Genomic DNA, 19,844 nt, shown 5'->3' on the forward strand with positions numbered 1-19,844 from the left:
CGCGGCGGAGGAACCGCCGCGCGGCACAGCGGAGGCCCCCACGGGCCCCGCACAGGCGACCGCAGGACGACGGCCAAAAAGGCGACCCCAGGAAGGGGCAGACACACAGAGCCAGCACCCCACAACCCCCACCACGCGCCGGGGGCGCGCACCGCAGCGCGCGGCGAGCGCAACAGAGGGTAGGGTGGGGAAGACGGCGAGGAGGGGGCGGCGGCGGTGGCGGCGGCGGCAGCGCGCGCGCGGCGCGCGCGACGGAGGGGCGGAGCAGCGACCGCTGGCGCGGTCGCTGCTCCGTCTGTGACAGACGCGCGCTCTGCCGGTGCAGAGCGCGCGCGTCAGGCAAAGGAGGGCAAGCGTGGCGGCGCGGGACGCGCGGCGGCGGCGGCGAGCAGCCGAGCGCTCCGTGAGCGGTGAGGCGGCCGGGCGAGGGCGGCGGGTGACGGGTCAAGGGAGCAGCCCACACCCGGCGTCGCTTTTTGAGCGACGCCTGTGGCACGCCTGCGCAGGGGCCGCAGGGCGGTCAGTTGTGGGGCGAGGCGGTGCCGGCCGCGGGCCGGGTGCAAGGCGCCGGCCTCGGCGCCGCCTCGGCGCGCAGCACGGGCGCGGCGAGCCTCTGAGCGGGAGCCGAAGGTTTGCCTGTGGGAGGTGGTAGGTGGAGGTAGGTGGGGTCATCTGACTTTGCCGCAGAGGCCGTCCCTAGCTGTGTGAACAGCAAAACGGGACAGTATTTTGCATTGCGATACCCCACCCAGGCGAATCCGCCGACACTTCGCCGTAGTGTGATTTTTTCACAGCGCAAATCCTTTTTTGGCTTATTTTCCTTTCTTTTTGAGCTTAGCCTTCGATGTTATGAAACAAACGCAAGGCGGACATGGCATATCGCTCTCGGGCCTTTCTTTTTGCCGGTGGCAGCGAAATGCTCCACCACCCGCGCCCACTCCGACCACCACCGCCTCATTGCTTTGATGCTTTGGCTGCTGCCTCCGCCCACCTCACCTCCGCCAGTGCCTCTCTCGCCTCTCTCGCCTCGGCCTGACTAATCTTCAGCTGCTTCGTCAGCTCAATTATGCAAGTCAGCGCGTCCGCTTGCGTGGGGTGGTCCAACGGCAAAGAGCCACCCGCGCAGCGCGCGGTTCCGCTGTGCGAGAGGTTGCCCGCGTCAGCGCCGCTCAACACCTGCGCTGGCACATCCTGAGCGACCTGAGCAGCCGCGCTGGTGTCGGCACCCACAGGAGCTGCGCCCACCGCGACTCGAGGGGGCTCCTCTGCGACAGGCACTTGCGCCGCGGCCATGTCGTCCCTCTGGCGCTTCTTGTGCTGCTTGAGACGCGCCTGCTGACACTTCCCACACAGCACCAGCTCGCCGGCGACTGGCGCGCGCGGCACGCAGTGGACAGACACGTTGCCGTCCACTTGGACATCGATAACACGGCCTGGTACTTTTGCGTAGTCGAAGCGAAGCGACGTCGCACTGTCAGCGGCTTGGATGGCCTTCCAGATGCGCCCATAGCTCGTCGTTGCCTCGCATTCGGCACACTTGGCGCCCAGCAGGGGGATCGGGAACGAAGTCATCGCTCGCGGCTCCAGACTGCTCTGCTCTGCTCAACTCTGCTCAGGTCTGTTCGGGCTTTTTTTTTCAGTGAGCGGCGCGGGCCCCCATGGCAGCTACGCGCGCTCTTCGCGTAGGGAGGGTGGGTGGGAGGGAGGGGGTGCGGGGGAGGGAGGGAGGGAGGGAGGGGATGCGGGGGAGGGAGGGAGGGAGGGAGGGTAAGAAAAAGTATAGCCACTCACATGGTTGGGTAATGTAAAGGAGAACCTATTAACTCAAACTCGCTACAATTCCACGTCTCTGCCACCTCTAACAACTGTGCCGATGCCAAATCACACAGTGCAAAACTCTTCACCCTAAACCGCTGCTTGTACAATACCCACTCCTTGCTCGATTCCCGGAGAGCCTTTCCGAGACCTGACAGAGTCGGCTTCCACGTCGCATAAACCGTCTGGTGTTCCTTTGATAGCATTTCACCAAAATTCGCGCAACAAGGGCAGGGATTTTCTGCGAAATCATAGCCTCGTTTTTTTGCAGGTCAATGACGATATGACAGTCTCCTCGGCTATTGGGCTCTCGATACACGCCAGCAGGCTTCCGGGCTTGATTCGAGTTGTTTGATACAGGTGGGGTGGGCTGAGCACCTCTGCCATTTATTTCACACAGAGAAAAAAATTCTTAAAAAGGTAACCAGGTAACCTGGTAACCAAAAAAAAATTCCTTCCGCCCTCAAAATTTTTTTTCTCAGCCTCTGAAAAAAAATTTTTGGTGGCCGAGTTTTCGGAGGTTACCTTGGTTACCTAGTTACTTTTTTCATTTTTTATATATAAATACTAAGAAATGGTCTGTATTAAATTTTGAATTAATTGTTTTTTGGCTTTGCCAAACGTCAGCGAAGAATCCTTCGCAATTAATTTAGCGGTTTCGATTTTGAGCTTCTCCTGGCAGTTCCTCTCGATCAGCGCTTTGATGTCTTCTTGATCGAGAATGGCGCAGGCGCCAGGGAGGCTCACGAATTCACGGACGTCTCCGATGTCGGAGCAAGGATTGGTCCATTTGTCTACGTCTTCCAAGTTTAGTGGGAGCACCATTTTATTGGGGTCAAAGAAAAAAATTATTGGTAAATGTATAATGTTAGTGGTGAAAACTGATATTCAAACTTAAGTTTGATGGGGGAAATGGGGAAATGGTGGCCCTCCCTCCCTCCCTCCCCCCATACCCCCCTCCCTCCCTCCCTCCCTCCCCGCACCCCTCCCTCCCTCCCTCCCTCCCCCCGCACCCTCCTCCCTCCCTCCCCCCCACACCCCCCTCCCTCCCTCCCCCCGCACCTCCCTCCCTCCCTCCCCGTCGGGTCTGTCAAACGTGCAAGTAAGTTTGAGAGGACCAAAAAAAAGCCTAAATACCCGTCCCCCGACTAGCGCCACAGCTCTTTGACGGCCACCGCCAGCTCTTTGGTAAACGCGTCATCAACACCAACCACCTGCACGGTATCTCCTTCCGACGACACCTGTACGTGATGTATGTGTGCACGCATGTCGTTGGGATGCGGCAGTTCGGCCTGCACACGGAACAACTTGGCTGCGCCCATCAACCTAGCCATCGTGCGTAGAAAGCAATCCTCTGTGTTGGTATTGTACATATGGGCAACGAGGAGCATCTGCAGGTCGACGTCTGAGAAGATGTCGATGAAAGTTGACTGCTGCAGCACCGGCGGCGTGAAGAATTTGTTGGGAGCAAAGGCGAACTTTTCACAGTCGGTGTCATAGTCGTAGTCACAGTCGGTGATATCTCCCATGCTCGAGGCTTACCAGATCACTGTGCTCAAACGCAAACTGAGCGAGGTCGTGGGTCGTAGGCGCAAGGCGTGCAAGTTTGAGAGGACAAAAAAGAAAAGAAAAATTACCACAGACCAAACCCCTCTCCCTCCCTCCCCAACATCCCCACCCACCCTCCCCAGTCACCTGGAGGCTTGCGGAGGCCTCCACGCCCCCCTGGAACCAAAATCCCAATCTCGGAGTCTGACTCGGAGTCCAGCCAGCACACCGCAGGGTGCGAAATCCACAGTTCGGAGGCCGTGACAAACCCGCTAGCGACGCAAACGCTGGCCCCACTGGCGAGTGAATGGTGCTCACCCGACGGCAAACGTCCGGACTGCTGGCGCCGCTCGTCGCTTCCTCCGGCACTCTGCCTGGGCTGAAGTCCGCGACTGCCGCCTCGACCCCATCGGCACTGCCTTACATCGGCCTGGGGACCTGCTGTGACGACGCCGACACTGCCGAGCGGTTGGTGCTGGCTGGTCTCGAGGCGGGCTATCGGCTGGTCGATACCGCGGCTCACTACGACTCGGAGCCAGCCGTCGGCGCTGCGCTCGCCGCCGCCGTCGACCGAGGCGTGCTTCGCCGCTCCTCCGAGGTGACGGTGTGCACGAAGGTGTGGTTTTCCGACATGGGCTACGACGCCGCGATCGCCTCTGCGCGCCGCAGCCTGGAGCGGCTGCGCGAGGAGCGGCTTGGCCTCCTGCTCATCCACTTCCCGGGCTCTCCCGACGCCGTGCAGGACCCAAAGCGGAACCGCGCGCTGCGCGCCTCGACCTGGCGCGCGCTCGAGGACCTGCAGCGCGACGGGCTCGTGCGCGACATCGGAGTCTCCAACTGGAGCCGGCGCCACCTGCGCGAGATGCTGGCCACGTGCCGCACGCCACCGGCGGTCCTTCAGACCGAGCTGCACCCGCGCTGCCAGCAGCCGGAGCTGCGGGAGGACTGCGACGCCGCGGGGATCAAGGTCCTCGCGCACTGCCCGCTGGCGCACGGCGCTGCGTCGCTGCTCCGCGATCCGACGCTGTGTGCGGTCGCGGATCGGGTCGGCAGGAGCCCGGCGCAGGTTGCGCTGCGGTGGAGCGTGCAGAGCGGCGTGGTGCCGCTGCCGCACGGGTCGTCGGCGGCGCGGCTGCGCGAGAACCTGGCGGCGGCGGCAGACGACTTCGAGCTCGACGCCGCGGCGATGGCCAGCCTCGCGTCCCTCGACGCCGAGGAGCGGCAGGCATTCAACCCGGCGCTGATCGCGTGACGGAGGCCCCGCCCGCGAGATTTTGTGTTTGTCGGCGCGCGATTTCTTTTCCTTGTGACTCCGTTTCTTCCTATGTTCTTTTTCTGTGGTGTACCTGTGTTAGTGCCAGTGCGCGCCAGTCCCGTGCCCAAAGAAAGAAAGAAAACAGACAGAGAGAGAGAGAGAGAGAGAGAAAAACCCGCCAATGGCCGTTATCCGTTAGTGCGGACGTCGCCGCGGCTCGCCTCTGCCGCGGCGGCTGCTGCGCGCACGCGGCGGCGCCGCTCTCTCGCGAGACGGCTGGCGACGCGGCTCGCCGCCGACGTACGGTGCGCTCGTCCGACGGTCCGCAGCGTGGCGTGCGCGGCGCTGAGCGCCGCTCTGCGAGCGCCTCTGCGCCTGCACTGCCTGTCTCTGTTGCTGTTGGTGGTGGTGGTGCTGCTGCTGCTGGTGCCGATGCTGCTGCTGGCGCGGCGCGGCTGTGCGACTGGGCTCGACGCGCGCGTCGCGAGCGTCTGACGCGGCGGGCGGCGTCGGGCAGGTGCGCTTCTCTCTCGGGTGGTGGTGGTGGTGCTGCTGCTGCTGCTGGTGGTGCAGATGCTGCTGCTGGTGCGGCGCGGCTCTCCGACGCGACTCGATGCGCGCGTCGCGGCTATCTGACGCGGCGGGCGGCGTCGCGGGCGGCAGCGGTGGCGGCTCGCGGGTGGAGGTGGAGGCTGGTGGCTGTGGTGGACTTTGAGTTTATTTCATGGTCGTGTACGGGGACCGGGGGGTCAACCGGGAGGCAGGGGGTTCAACCAGGCGACGGAGGACCGTGGGCCATCGCGGGGACCGTTCGCCCGGAGGGCGTACTGGGCTGATCCGGATGGTCTCACGCCGGTGGGTGGCACCGAGGCGTCTTGGACGCTCAGCTCTACCTTAAGCTCCTGAGGGGCGCGTGGTTGTAACCACGTAGTATGACTACAACCCACCACAGACACCCTCCCCCACTCCTCACGTGTGTTCACACCCTCACCCTCTCCTCTCTCCTCTCTCTCTCTCTCTCTCTCCTCTCTCTCCTCTTGTCTGTGCTGTCTGCCTGACTCAGGCACTCAATCTGCCGATGCGTGATTGTGTGTGGGCTGCTCCGAGGGGGCCCTCTGTGCGATCCGACGGGTAGGGGGGCTGTGCCCGGGCGGTGTCCGGTGTGGAGTCCCCTTCTGATCCCGCCTGGGATGTTGGGTGTGAGGTTGTGGCGGCTTCGATCCCAAGGGGGGGAGCTGATCCCACTCAATAACCAACTCTCAGGGGCAGTAGGTGGGCGAGCTTCAGGCACGCTCATCTCGATCGTCAAGACGTTGCTACGCGCGGTCTTCCGCGGGGGGAGCTGCGTCGACGGGTGCGGGACCGCGGCGCAGCCAGTGCCGTGGCGATGCCTCCGGCTGTTTGCGGCGGGCGGCTTGCTGCTCGCTGCGATGGCGAAAAACTCGTCTCGCCACACGCCAAGGGCTTATGCTCTGGCGAGACGTGAGGCGCATGCGCCCAGGAGGGGAGGGGGCATGTGTAACGACACTGCTAGAGATGCCTTTCGGGGCCCAGAGATAAAACTTCTGTGATGCCATGCGTGACCTAGTAGTGTCCCCAGCTATGGGCGTGTCCACGTTGGAGCCAGGTGTGGTGTGGGCGCGAGAATAGCTCCGCCGTTCATGGAGGCAACCGATGCGAGTCGACTGGTGTGTGTCGTCGTGGTTTCGTATCAAGAATTCTCTCTCTAAAACAGACACCGCAAGGGAGGGATGGGAGGACGGTACGCCGCCACCACACAGTCCCGTGCCCATAAATAAATAAATAGAGCAGTATCTCCAGGGAGAGATGGGTAGTCCCGTGCCCAGTGTTGTGCGGTTCGTCCCAAAATCTTTTTTTCTGGAGCACGCCTCGCCCCCTCCCTCTCAGGCGCCCGACTCCCACCGCCGCCGCCCTCATCGCCGCCGCCCTCACCCCCGCCTCCGCCGTGTCTGCCGCCGCTCTCGCCCTCGCCACCAGCCGCCCCTCCACCGTCACCGCCCCCACCCTCCCCGCAGAGAGCGCTGCATGGGCGACCGCTACGACGACAGGTCCCGTTACCGCAGCCGCAGCCGCAGCCGCGGGCGCGACCGGCGCCGCAGCCGCTCCCGCAGCCGCGATCGGCGCGACCGGAGCCGCGACCGCGGCGACCGCGGCGACCGCGGCGACCGCGGCGACCGCGGCGACCGCCGCGAGTATGAGCACGACGAGTACCGCGAGTCCCGGCCGCCGCAGTACGGCCGCGGCGCCGGGCTGGGCTACAGCGGCCCGCCTCCCGACCGCGGCGGCAGCTATGGCGGCGGAGGGCGCGGCGGCGGCTTCGTGAGCGAGGGAGGCGGCGCGTACGGAGGCCTCGAGCCCGCGTGTGGTCCGAGTGGCCCGCCGCCGCCAGTGCCGATCGGGCATGGGGCCCTAGAGGCTGAAGACGGACTCATGTCTCCCAAACTGGCACTCGAGCGGACACGCACTCCACAGTACTCGGCCGTATCCCGCCGCATCTCACTGCATTCGCACCCCTTCTGAAGTCGCCGCATCATACCGTCTTCTCGCCGACACCGTTAGGCACGGCTCCGGCCTCGGCCCTGCGGCGGCGACGACGGACGAGATCATCGTGCTCATCGAGAGGCGGAACAACGCCAAGAACATGCAGGACTTTGGCGCCGCGGACGCGCTGCGTGTGCAGCTGGAGGCGATTGGCGTGGCGCTGGGCGGCGACCGCGGGCGAAATTAATAATTAATGGATGAACAACAACGGGTAATTAGGCGATTGGCGTGACGCTGGACGACCGCGGGCGGGCCTCCCCTACCCCCACGGTGACCCTACCCATCCCCCACCCCCACGGTACCCGAACCCTAGGCGCATCTGGTCGACGCTCGACGGCCGCTCGGGCAAATACGACGGCGCCGGCGGCGCGAGCCGCGGCGACAAGACGCTCGAGGACGGGTCCCTCTCGTGGGACCCATCCCCTACCCCCACGCTACCCGAACCCTAGGCGACAAGACGCTCGAGGACGGGTCCCTCTCGTGGGACCCATCCCCTACCCCCACGGTACCCGAACCCTAGGCGACAAGACGCTCGAGGACGGGTCCCTCTCGTGGGAGAACACGATCTACGTGCAAGGCTTGCCTGCTTCGGCCCGCATACACGAGATAGCAGAGTTCTTCGGCGGCATCGGGCCCATCAAAAAGTCGAAAAAGTCGCACAACCAGGGCGAGCCGACGGCCAGCCGGGCCGGAGGAGGGGCGGTCGACTCGGGGGAACCACGCGCTCTTTGCTTCTTCGTAGGTGCACGGCCATCCTAGAAGCTGAATTCGTATTCTTGTACTCCAACCAGCGCTCGAGAGGACACTATTCGGCCGTATTCGGCCGTGTTCAGCCGTATTCGGCTGTATTCGGCCGTGTGCGGTTGTATTCCCTGTAGCCGCCGCCGTATTCCCGCGGTGCTCTGACGATGTTGGTGTATTCAGCACGTGCATGGCCAGTAGTCTGTCTCTGGCTCACACAGCAATGGCGTGTGTAGCTGCTCCGGCGTTCACCCCACACGGCGTCAACCTCGGCCAATCATGACTACTCATCAGTTGTTAATCATCAGTTATTAATCACCAACCCAATTGTTCATGGGCCCACCAGGCGAGCCGACGATTCACCTGTACAAGGACAAGCGGACGGGGCAGCCAAAGGGGGACGGCACCATCTCGTCGCCACCCTCCCCTGCCCCCACGGTACCCGAACCGACCCTCCCCTACCCCCACGGTACCCGAACCCGCAGGCACAATCTCGTATGAGGAGCCGTCGACGGCGCGCGCGGCCATCGACTGGTCCGGCGGCAAGCCCTTTGGCCACGACTGTGATCAATTCATACGTTACGCATTCCTTGCTGATCTAATTAGGTTCGGCGGCACGCCTTTCGGCCCGTCATGAGAGGTGCATATTCATGCATTACTTGGTTTGGGTTGTAGGTTCAGCGGCAAGCCCTTCGGCCCTCCCGGCGCGGAACCCGCCTCTGCACAACATGCCTCCCCACAACCTCCTCAAACCCGACCTACCCCTCTACCCACAACCCCCTCAAACCCGCCCCCACCCCCACCCCCCCCCCCCCCCACACGCACACACACACACACACGCACACACACACACACGCACACACACACACACGCACGCACACACACACACACACACACACTCACACACACACACACGCACACACAGACACAGAGAGAGAGAGAGAGAGAGAGAGAGAGAGGGGTACCCAACCCCAGCCCACCCTCCCCCGCCACATTCTCGGACCCCCCGGCCGCAGGCGCCTACCCGACCTCGAGCCTCACCGTCACGATCGCCACGAGGCCCGACCGCCACACCGCTTCGAAGTTCGCGTTTTTTCTTTTTGCACGCCTATTTCTTCTTTCTAAACAGGCCGGGCCGCCAACCGCTTCGAAGCAGTTTTTTTTCGTTTTCCCAGCCATATTTCTTTCTTTCTAATAGGCCGGACGCCAACCGCTTCGGGAAGGGCGGCGGCGGCGGCGGCGGGCGGCGCTGGTGAGGCGCCGCGGTGTCTTACGCTGTTGGTGAGATCTCCCCATCTCTCCCCACATCTTCCCATCTCTCCGCGTATCTCCCCATAGCTCCTCACATCTCCCCATAGCTCCCCGCATCTCCCCGCATCTCGGCTCGCTAGATGTGGAGCGCCGAGCTCATATCTCCCCATATCTCCCCATGCTAGCAGCTGAGCATTCGTGTGACGGACTACGAGTATTTGTGTGACGGCATATCGGTACCCCTGGGCGTTCAATACCGCTCGCTCGTCCTCATATAGGCGCAGTGCTATCGCTGGTGGGAGGCGCCGCCGCCGTATCCGTCGCCACGCCACCACCGGTCGCCTCTGGCTTGCCTGCCGACATCTCCGGCGCCGCCGATGCCGCCGCCGCCGCTGCCGCCGCCGCCGCTGCCGCTGCTGGTCGGTTTGGTTGTTGGCGGTCGCTGGTGGTTGCGCGGTGACGCGCTCGGCAAGGGCGCCGGGCGACGCTCCTCGTCTTCGCGCGCCGTCTGCCTCTCTCCGCCTCGGCGTCGTAATGGAGAGGCGCTGCAGGCGCGGGTGCGTGTGGGGAGCGTAGGGGGCAAGGGGGGGTGGGGCAGGGTGGAGGGGGGGTGGGGGGGGGGTCGAGAGTCGAGCGAGCGGCCGAGCGGCTGGTAGAGCGAGGTTCATGAATGCGCGGCCGGTGCGGCGGGGAGCCACACGCAGCGATGCTATAGTCGGCAGCGGCGGTGGGCAGGAGCCAGGAGGATACCTCATAGTTTTAAACACTTACGGCCCTTTTTATCGGGACATTTTTTTCAGTGTGCGTGTGTGTACGGCACACATGTCCCCGAGTGACTGGGGAGGCGTTTGGTGTTGCTAAAAATCTCGAAGATAGAGAAAGAAAAATAAAACGTAAACCCCAAAAGAGCCAGCTGCTGCGTTTACTGCTTTATTTTTTCTTGAAAGACACCTCGCAACGACGAAAGCTGTGCCTCGAAGACGCGCGCGAAGAAGGGAGCAGACAACTGTGGAAAACCATAACCCACCGGTGCCACCCCAAGCGGATAGGCCGATGACTTTTAAAGGACTTGTCCTTTTTACAAAAGGACACCTTGATCTCGCGTTTTCGCTCCCATTGAGCTCTCTGCAAGCCTCTCCTGGGCATTGAGGTATGCTACCATGTCCACCTGACAGCCTCCAGGCGGCGGGGTCACGACCCAGCCCAAGCAACACATTCAAAACCGACCCGGAGACGTACCCGCAACCGCTTGTCCTTTACGCCCGCTAGTCCTCATCACTGTCTACAATCACCTGCCGCTTGCGTAGGGGGGGGGGCTGCAGCCTGGGAGGAGGGCGCTGCAGGCCGCTTGGCACCTTTGGACACGCGCCCAAGCACTCCCTTCACCGTCTTCTTCACTATGAGCCCGCCCGGTTTTGAGCGTGCGTCCCAGTCGCTGCAGCGGCTCTGTCAGCGGACCAATCTTGCGGTAGCGGCGATCAACTGCTGCTGCTTGGCGTTGCGCCTTCGGGGAAGGATGTGGTCCTCCTCTGTCAGCTGGCTGTTGGTGGTGAAGATGCGTGGCATGTACTGCGGGAGGGTGCCATTGTTGTAGCGAGCGGCATTTGATGCGCTCGCTTGGCGGTGAGCTGGCTCAGCACGTCTTCATTCGAGAGCTCGCCGCGGCCGAGTGCGGCGTACGTCAGGTGGTAGTTGCGGGCGGGTTGATGACGCTCACGTCGGCCGGGGCACCACCCACTAGCTGCATGATCACCGGCTGGTCACTGATCACCGATCACCGGCCTTTGGAGAGTTTTCTAGGAGTTACTTATTCAGACGGTGATCGGTGATCAAGTTTCGGCGGCACGTAACGTCCAAAACAAGGCCACGACTGTCGTCCCCCGGCACCACCGGGCACGGGGAAGTCGCGAAGGGCAAGTGGAGTGCGGGAGGTACGACTGGGCCGGCGAGCGGGGGCGCGCGTGGCGCCCTTCATGAACCTGTCCTTTTAGTTAGGACAAAAATCTTTTTAAAAGGACACATGGGGCTATCCGCAAGAGGAAACCTCCGAGTCGTTCGTTTCTCGGCGATGCACCTCCTCCTCTCTGCCGGCCTGCTGCTCGGCCTGGCGCGGCCGGCGGCGAAACAACGCCTCGCAGGCCTGTTCGGCGCCGACGCAGACCCGGTCCTCGCCTGCCCGCGCGACGGCTCGGCCCTCTTCCCCGAGCGCGCCATCTACGGCCGGACGAGGCGAGAGGCGCGGGTCAGTGCCGGCGGCGTGCGGTACCCGGTCGCGGACGGCGAGTACGTCGACCTGCTCGCGAGCTCGGGGCGCGGCGACGGCGACGGCATCACGCCGGGCCGACTGGCGGAGGAGGTTCGCGAGGCGTTTGCGACGCGGACGCAGACGCAGATGTTCCGCACTCCGGTGCTCGGCTTCCTGTACGAGCGCGGGTGGCGGCAGCAGTTTCGGGCGGCGGGCTTCCCGGGCATCGAGAAGGAGTACGACGAGGTGAGCGCCTTCTTCGAGCCCGTCGCCGCGCAAGGACGCGGCGTCGTCGTTGACATGTCATGCGGATCGGGGCTGATGTAGCCTCTGCCCCAGAAGCGGAAGAGAAGACGCAGTCTCGTATCCCAAGTAGCGGTCGAGGGTTTCACGTCTTCGACGGCGCTCCGCCGTGTACACACCGTGGTCGCCGCCTCACGCGGTGCTCCCGAGTGCTCTGCCACAGTGCCGCATTCCTGACCTCTGCGCCTCCACCCCCGCAGGTACCGCCGGCTGCTGGCTGGTCGGATCGGTGGCAGCGGCAGGCGAAACTCACGCAAAGACACGACCCAAGACCGCGCACGCACAGACAGTCGAGATGGGAGAGGCAGCGACGGCCGTCAGAGGGCAGCGCTTGGTCCCAGGAAGGCGAATGCGGTGACGGCCTCTAGCCGCCGCCAGCCCTCGCCGCCACCGCCTGCCCTCGCCGCCACCGCCTGCCCTCGCCGCCACCGCTTGCCGCCGCCGCCGGCCACTGCGTAGACGTGGAGTCGCGAGGGAGTAGCCTCGCCCTTGCCCCCACCACCTCGTGTGTGCGGAGAAGTCGACCCGACCTCGCCTCCCCTTCCCTCCGCCGGGCCTGCCGCAGGACGTTGGCGTGCGACTACTCGGAGGCGCGGCTCGAGGAGACGAGGCGGCGGAAGTCATGCTCATCAATGACGGACGGACTGCATTCATTCCTCAGGTGATGCTCAAGGAGACGAGACGCCGCGCCCTCGAGCAGGCGCCTGCCCACCGCATGCCTCGGGCTTTTGCCCTGTCCCGGTGTCCTTGAGATCGCCCCCCCCCCCCCCGGGGGCAATGCCCCCCCCCCCCCCCCCCGTGTGTGTGTGTGTGTGTGTGTGTAGCGTCCCGCGCTCATCGTGCCGCCGCCCAAAACGAAGAACGTGTGCCCCCCGTCGTCATTGCCAGCGGGCGTGTGTAGCACTGACTGACTGCTCGACTGGCACCTCCTTCCGAGCAGGGGGTCGCCCTTAGGTAGCATGAATCAGCTACTTGATCAGCTACCCTCCATGAATCGGCTACTTAATCAGCCACCTGTCGAGCAGGGGATCGCCTTCATTCGCCTTAATTACCATTCGTTAGCTCCTTTTTTCCCTTCCGCGCAGGGACTCGCCCCCGCCGCGCTCGAGCTGCTCCGCTGTGACGTCGCGCAACTGCCGATGCGAGACGGAGCCGTCGACGCTATGCACGCCGGCGCGGCGCTTCACCCGGGGGCCAAGCTCGAGATCACCCGAGAGAACACCCGAGGTTGCTCGAGATTAGGCGCGGCGCTTCACTCGTGGCCCAACCTGGAGAAGGGGCTGTCGGAGATCCGCCGGGTGCCTCGCCCTTCGCCCCTTTCACCCTCACCCCTCGCACCTCGCCCCCCCCCCCCCCCCCCCCCTTCCTCAAGGTGCTCCGGCCCGACGGCGGCCGGTTCTTCGCCACCACTTTCCTGCGCGGCGCGTACCCCGGCACGACGAGCGCAACCCCCGGCCAGAGTGGAGGCGGCGGCGGCAGCTTCCGCTTCTTCGAGTCGGAATGAGCCCTAGAAGCAGAAGATTCGCTCTTGTCTCCCAACCAGCGCTCGAGAGGACACGTACTCAGCCGCAATCGACCGTGCTCGCTGTGTCTTGTGTCGCTCGTCCTCTCACGCTGCTCTGAAGACTCTGCAAAGCACCGCACTCCCCGCCCCGAGGCTGGCGCATTCCCCGCGTAGGAATGGAGTTGCGGCAGCGCAACAATTCATGGAGCAAGTCATTGATGAATTCATTAGTTACTATAGGAGGAGGAGTTGCGGCAGCTGCTGATCGCCGCCGGGTTCCCGCCAGACGGCGTCAGCGTGCGGCGCGAGGGGCGCGGCTGCGCGATCGTCAAGGCCGTCCTCGGAGGCGCCGCTGCCGGCGGCGGCAGCACCGCCGCCGCAGCAGCGCCCCGTGCCGCAGTTGCGGGCGTGGCGGCGGCAGGGATGGTGGCGGCCGCCGCCGCACCGCCATCGACCGCCGCCGCCGCCAGGCCGCCCTCCGCCTCTGCTGCCGCCTCCCCGGCCCCGCTTTCCGCGAGCGGCGGCGCAGCTGCTGCCGAGGCGGCTGGTGGGGACGGGCGGAGTGGCGTGGTCGGCGGCGCGGGCGGCGCGGGCGGCGCGCGCGACCGCCGCCGCGACGGCGCAGGTGCGGGCGAGGCGTCGGGCAAGGCGGCGCTGGAGGCGACGATTGCGCAGGAGGAGGAGGAGATGATAGAGGAGCTTCTCGACGACCAGGGCATCCAAGACTACATGTGGTCTGACTGAGGCCGGTGTGGGACCGCCATGGGCATGGAGATGTAGGTCCAGAACCCGGCGTCGCGGACACAACACAACGACTAGAGTCGAACATAGTTACCAGTGGTCCGACTGAGGGGAGTGAGGGGCGGAGGCGGCGGGCGGGGCGTGCTCCCTCTCGGGTCGAGCCTTCCTTGGTTGTGAGGGAGGTGCCCGCGCGCACTTTTTCGAACACCTTTTGGGCATGAACCATGTGGATACGACTTACGACGCGTGGACGGTGGAGATGCGGCCGGGGCCGCGGCGGCGTAGCTCCGGGGCACGGGCGACCTAGCAGGCGACGTGCCATCGCACGAGACGAGCGGCGCAGGCGCGGGCTCGCGGCATGGAGAGTATGCATGTGTGGCACGCGCGCGGATCTCCATGCGTCCGCGCGCGCGCGTGTGGCGAGGGAGCGCGCTAGGTTGGTCGCGCTCAGCTGTGGCGCCGGGGGTGCGGTGAGCGGCCGGCCAAGCCTCTCAGTTGACCCACCACCAGTTGATGTCCACCCCAGCCTTCTTGAGGTTGTCGCACGCCGGCTGCTTGTAGCTCGGCACCGTCATGGCGGGCTTGTCGGTGATCTTGCCGTGCTGGTAGTCCGACCAGTCGCTCGAGCCGACGGCATCCCATCCGGGCTTCCCCGTCTTGATGAAGGCCAGCCACTGGCCCAGCACCTGCTTTCCAAACTCGACGTCGCGAGTAGAAGGCTGGTAGGGCTGCTTCGCGGGGGTCTCGTCATCCTCCTCTCCACAGCTGACGGCATACCCGTGTGGGTTGTCCTTTGATGGCAAGGGGTGAGGGTGAAAGGTGAGAACGAGGTGCGAGGGCGAGGGGGAGGGGGGGCGGGGTGCTGGCCTTGAAGAAATTCTCGCCCGACTTGACCATCTTGCCCGCGCGCCAAGGCTTATCCGCCCCGTCCGGGTTGCTCGCCTGCAGAGCGGCGAGAAAATCCCAAGAATGGAACGGCATGGTCGAGCGGATGAAGCACGAGCCGGCGAAGACGGGGTTCGAAGGGGGCGTGACGACGGTGCTCACGAAGATCTTGCCCACATTCCCGCCACTCGCAGCTGCAAGCGCAAGCTCAACGTTGCCGCAAGTCGCGCCTACGGGACATGTCCTGGGGCATGTCCTGGACGTGTCCTGGACGCGACAGCTTCAGCCTCGCGGTGTGGAACCGGCGTCGGCCGTCAGGGCGTAGGCCGGATATAGCTTCCAGTGCGGGTCGTCGGCTCTGTTCTCGGTGTCATTCTCGGTAAGGTTGAAGACCGTGTCCAAGAAGTCGGAGAGGAGAACCGACTCCGTGCCAAACTGGTTGTCGACGGCGTTGCCGGGTGACCCGGTGCAACTCTGGCAGCACGGGCGCTTGAGGTCGTCTCCGTCTCTCATGCACACGCCCAGCTGTTTGTCCAGCAAGCCACGCGCGCCATTGTCCTCGTAGCTGGCCTTGGTGAACGCGTTAGACGGCGGCCAGTTGTGCTCCGCCGACAAGGTCTGGAAAATGACCGCGGGCGCGGAAGCGTTGGAGAACGTCTTCTTCAGCCCCGTGAGGATGGAGCTGTTGGAGCCGCCGTCGAGCGTGTGGCCGTCGATGAATGGGAGGCCAAAGCCCATCTGGCCGAGCGAGGGGTCGACGGGCACCTAAGGTAAGGTGAGGTATAGGGCAAACTTCTCCACACACAAAATCAGGCAGGAGCCCCACACGGCAGTCCGAGTGCAAGGCCCGGTCCAAATGGGTGGGCAGACGGGCACCTGCGAGTCCTGATTCCACAAGTTGTACCGCCCTCCGTCGCCCGTGCAGGCGATCTCGCTGGGGAAGGGGTTCTTGTCGTTCGGCTCGATGTCGGTCTTGCAGGTCGTGTCCATGGCTTGCATGACCTCCGCGACGGAGAGTTTGCGCATGCACGCCAGCTGCTCGGCCGCAGGCTCGGTGTCCTTGCAAGGGGTGTTGTCCAGCCAGTACTTGCGGTCCTGCTCGTACTTGTCCGCTTTGTTCATCGTGATGTTGGGTGATCCCGAGAGCGAGATGGCCCCGGCGAAGAGCGGCACGGACTCGGGCGCGATCAGGTGGGCCATGATGTTAGTGCCGCCGGAAGACTACACAGCGCGGGGGTGGGATCGTTACGGGGATCTCCGGTGGGTTTCGGGGGCGCTGCCTGCCTGCTGCGCTTCTGCGGTGTACGGCTGCTGCTTCCTTCCCGCTTGCTTGCTTCTGCGGTGTACGGCTGCTGCTTCCTTCCCGCTTGCTTGCTTCTGCGGTGTACGGCTGCTGCTTCCTTCCCGCTTGCTTGCTTCTGCGGTGTACGGCTGCTGCTTCCTTCCCGCTTGCTTGCTTCTGCGGTGTACGGCTGCTGCTTCCTTCCCGCTTGCTTGCTTCTGCGGTGTACGGCTGCTGCTTCCTTCCCGCTTGCTTGCTTCTGCGGTGTACGGCTGCTGCTTCCTTCCCGCTTGCTTGCTTCTGCGGTGTACGGCTGCTGCTTGCTTCCCGCTTGCTTGCGCAGCACAGTGCTATACTAAGCGGCGCTGCTGCGCCTGCCCAAGGAGAAACACGCGATTGGGGTCGCCGCCGAAGTGCTCGATCTCGCGCTTGACCCAGCGCATCGCGAGCTGCTGGTCGAGGATGGCGTAGTTGCCAGAGACGTTGCGCGGGTCCTCGGTCGCGAGCACCTCCAGCGCCAAGAAGCCGAGCGCGGCAAGCCGGGAGTTGATGGAGACCACAATCACGCTGTTCTCCATGCCGTTGACGAGCCACTCGACGGGGCCGTGGGACGTCGCGCTCCCAGCGACTGAGGGTGGGGGTGGGTGGGGGTGGGGCGTGGGGGAGAGTGCGAGGGGGCGCTGTATTATTGAGGGCAGCCGGGGCAGCCGGTCACACCGTTGGAGCCACCGTGGAGCCAGATGACCACGGGCAGCGGCTCGGTCGGCTCGCTCACTGGCGTAAACACGTTCAAGTTCAGGCAGTCCTCGGATGTGGCATAATCGAATGCGAGCGCGATGTTTGTCTTGTTGAATGGGTAGTCAAACGACTCGTTGTTCATGTTCGTGATCCAGGGGCAGGCGGGGCCGTTGATCGGAATCCCATCCATGCTCATGTACTGATGAAATGCCGGCTCGGGTGGCATCCAGCGTGAGGCATTGCCGAATTTGATGCCACGGAAAGACCGAACGAACGCGGAATCCTGGTTGTGGCCTCGGACAACGTCGCCGCTCGAGAGGGTGATCTTCAACGGGCCGTGGGGAGGGTGCTCGGGCGCGGAGGCAAAGGCAGACGCGCTGCCGATGAATGCGAGGAGCACGGCCGCCTTGAGCATGCTGCCTCAGTCGAGGCAGTAGGGTGGCAGAGGGTGGTGCGCGCTGGCGCGCGAGCTTTCCCAGAGCAACAGTGCTCAACCCGACGAATGCCGGCGGCGAGCCGGCCGATTTTTCTTTTTGCGAAAAACCAAAGACACTTGAACAGGAAGGTCCCGACGTGGGCGCTGCGCATCGCCGTCCAGCGGCGCCTCGGGCTACCACTTGACGAGGCGCTCGCGCGGGGCGCGCCGACCTGCTCGGCGCGCGGCGGCAAGGTGCAGGACCCGTTGGGCGACGCGGCCAGCAACATCGGCCGCCTCGGGCACTGCGGCCGCCACAACAGCCTCCTGGCCGCCCTGGCCAAGGTCATGCGGAGCGTGTGGGGCATGCTCGTCGAGGTGGAGCCGCGGGACCACCTCGGCTACTCTAACGACTACCGGCCCGACGTCTCGGTGGCGGGCGCCGGCCGCTCGCGCTCGCGCCTCATCGGCGACGTCAAGTTCAAGGACTCGCTCTCCTCCAACCCGGAGGACGTCGGCCAGCGAGGCGCTTTCGTCGGCCTCGGCAACACCGAGCCCGGCACGAGCGCGAGTCCGTGACGATCGACGGGTCTTGGAGACGACGGCGAGCGGGGGGGTCGAGGATGGCGTACTTGCACTTTGCTGCAAACGGGAGGGGTGTGCGCTTTCGAGAAGAGAGTGACGGGAAAGAGAGGCTCGGAGAGAGGGGGAGAGAGCTTGCCGTTCGGGGGCGCCGCCACCGTCGCTGAGAAGATCATCGGCGACTGATAGTAAGAGCCGGTGATACTTCCAACCGTCTCGGTGAGCTTGTAGTAAAAGGGCCTGTCCCAGTGGTGAGGCGCGCGATCTGGGAGGCCGTCCTCGTCGTCATCGTCCGGCAAATTGGCGGGGTCGGCGCGGTTGAACGGCGCCCACGGCATCTTGTTTGGCCACCCGTCCATGTCTTCGGTCTGGGTGGTCTGCAGGTCGAAGAGCCACGCCTCGCCCTCCTCTGGTTCCCCGGGGAAGAGGGTCGGCTTGCCCATGCCTGCAGTTGGGAGGGGCGGTGGCGCTAGGGTCGGCGGGACGCGCGGGAAGGCGCTGTGCGCGCTGGCGTACCGTAGCTGCTGGCTCCGGTGAGGATCTCCATCTCTGGAGCCATCGCCATCGAGTAGGTGAAGCTCGTCGCCGTGTACTCTGTCGCGTCCGTCTGTACAACGGATGCAGGGGGTGCCTTGGGCAATGAAGCCGTGGTGGGGGGGGAGGGGGAGTTCTATGAACAACAGTCCATCTCACGCAGCTGAGCACGCCTCGTCGCCACACCGAACGTGAACCTTGTTTTGGCTCATCGGACCCGTCCACATGATTTTGGCCTCGCTCTCCGTCTCTCCAGGCTGCACGTGCACTTGGCCTGCGCAGACAGAGTAATCCTCTGTGTTGAGACCGCAAAACCAAAAGGTGTAGTCAGAAGCAACATCCTGCAGATTGCGATGCCTCTCGAACGGCGGCCGCTTGTAAAGCGTCTCGCCGCGTGTGCCGACGGGGAACTTGACCGTGCGTCCATGGGCTTCCTCGGGAAGTCGGCGCCTGGCCTGCGCCGCCGTCGCGACTAACCACATCATGGCGAACGCACGGTGGCCTGGCGCCACGGATGGAGCAAGACTCAAAAGCCTCGGCGGACCGCGGGGAACGCCGAAATTCAACAAATAAGAACTGAATTCGGGAAAAGCGTGGGCTGGGTAACCTTTTTTGTGAAAAGGAAGAAACAACAGAGCGTGCGTGCGACACTGACGAAATTAAGGGGGACAAGGTGTAGCTCTCCAGGCGGCAGCACCAGGACGCCATCACACACACCTGTCTTGTCTTCTGCGCATGTGAGTGCCCACTGCAGCACCATGCCAAAGCGAGCCAGGCAAAAAAAAGAGAAAAAAAGGAACAATCACCGCATTCGCCGACGGAGCGCCGCTATCCGCTGGGACCCTGTCCGGCCGACGGTCCCTATCCGCCGCTGCCCGCCGCTGCCACAACAATGGACGCCTCCGCGATCGCCGCCATGTCGGAGCTCAACATCAAGCACGTGCGTTGCGTCGACGCCGCCTTCTCGCCCGACGCAACGCTCTTTCGGTCGAATATGCCGGTGCTGCAAGACTCGGGCGGCCGGCCGTACTTTGCTCGAACAGAACTTCTCTCGATGCTTCAGGAGCGTGGCCGCGACTGCGGCGTTGCTCTTCGTGACGACGCGTACCTCCACATCGTCTCGCTCAACTTCAACGGGGAATCGCCCGACTTCTCGGCGGAGCAGGCCTTTTGGCGCGACCCGGCAAATAGCCAGCACGGCGAGCTGACGACGTGGCCATTGGGCTTTCACGGAGCCTTCGGCACCTCTGTCGTCTCGCCCGAGGGCTTCACCGACGCCGAGAAGTCCTCCATGTCCGAGTCCGACCGTGTGGGGTACCGAGCTCGATTTATCACACCGTTTTGTTTTTTCTCCTTTTGTTTTTTTTTTTTTGCTTTTCTTTCTCTTTTGCTGTCTTCTTCTTTTCTTTTTTTTGTTGTTTTTTTGTTTTGTTCTTTGCTTCT

The 19,844-nt window shown here is 64.0% G+C and overlaps 3 protein-coding genes across 3 annotated transcripts; 2 read left to right on the top strand and 1 right to left on the bottom strand.

Moving 5' to 3' along the window:
* Positions 1–3,670: 3,670 nt before the first annotated feature.
* Positions 3,671–9,177, top strand: EMIHUDRAFT_468650 (hypothetical protein; the record flags this gene model as incomplete). The annotated part of the gene is made up of 11 exons (XM_005781223.1): positions 3,671–4,611; positions 5,192–5,313; positions 5,891–5,972; positions 6,655–7,038; positions 7,199–7,325; positions 7,400–7,428; positions 7,494–7,558; positions 7,701–7,922; positions 8,407–8,484; positions 8,938–9,004; positions 9,120–9,177. 11 exons carry the CDS (start codon positions 3,671–3,673, stop codon positions 9,175–9,177), a joined length of 2,175 nt encoding a protein of 724 aa, XP_005781280.1.
* A 2,058-nt stretch (positions 9,178–11,235) lies between these two features.
* On the top strand, positions 11,236–14,185 carry EMIHUDRAFT_442892 (hypothetical protein). The gene is made up of 8 exons (XM_005781224.1): positions 11,236–11,740; positions 11,921–11,962; positions 12,286–12,310; positions 12,382–12,420; positions 12,806–12,893; positions 12,963–13,018; positions 13,093–13,218; positions 13,465–14,185. Exons 1-8 carry the CDS (start codon positions 11,241–11,243, stop codon positions 13,966–13,968), a joined length of 1,380 nt encoding a protein of 459 aa, XP_005781281.1. The 5' UTR covers positions 11,236–11,240; the 3' UTR covers positions 13,969–14,185.
* Positions 14,179–16,977, bottom strand: EMIHUDRAFT_456910 (hypothetical protein). The gene is made up of 6 exons (XM_005781225.1): positions 16,850–16,977; positions 16,507–16,760; positions 15,727–16,071; positions 15,153–15,615; positions 14,860–15,080; positions 14,179–14,756 (listed from the first exon to the last, which is right to left on the bottom strand). The coding sequence occupies exons 2-6, from the start codon at positions 16,708–16,710 to the stop codon at positions 14,457–14,459; spliced, it is 1,533 nt and encodes a 510-aa protein (XP_005781282.1). The 5' UTR covers positions 16,711–16,760; positions 16,850–16,977; the 3' UTR covers positions 14,179–14,456.
* Between the last annotated feature and the right edge of the window lie 2,867 nt (positions 16,978–19,844).

Source organism: Emiliania huxleyi (assembly GCF_000372725.1).
Source record: "Emiliania huxleyi CCMP1516 chromosome Unknown EMIHUscaffold_205, whole genome shotgun sequence".
Classification (NCBI taxonomy): Eukaryota; Haptophyta; order Isochrysidales; family Noelaerhabdaceae; genus Emiliania; species Emiliania huxleyi.

Bases quoted from the DNA above. Each gene is read 5' to 3' on its own strand.
- EMIHUDRAFT_442892 (XM_005781224.1), top strand. From the start codon at position 11,241: ATGCACCTCCTCCTCTCTGCCGGCCTGCTGCTCGGCCTGGCGCGGCCG. The intron at 11,741-11,920 runs GTAGCCTCTGCC...CCACCCCCGCAG, and splicing joins TCATGCGGATCGGGGCTGAT to GTACCGCCGGCTGCTGGCTG. The intron at 13,019-13,092 runs GTGCCTCGCCCT...CCCTTCCTCAAG, and splicing joins GGCTGTCGGAGATCCGCCGG to GTGCTCCGGCCCGACGGCGG.
- EMIHUDRAFT_456910 (XM_005781225.1), bottom strand. From the start codon at position 16,710: ATGGAGAACAGCGTGATTGTGGTCTCCATCAACTCCCGGCTTGCCGCG. The intron at 15,081-15,152 runs GTTCCACACCGC...CATGTCCCGTAG, and splicing joins CGCCCTGACGGCCGACGCCG to GCGCGACTTGCGGCAACGTT. The intron at 14,757-14,859 runs GTCAAGTCGGGC...TTGCCATCAAAG, and splicing joins CTTGGCGCGCGGGCAAGATG to GACAACCCACACGGGTATGC.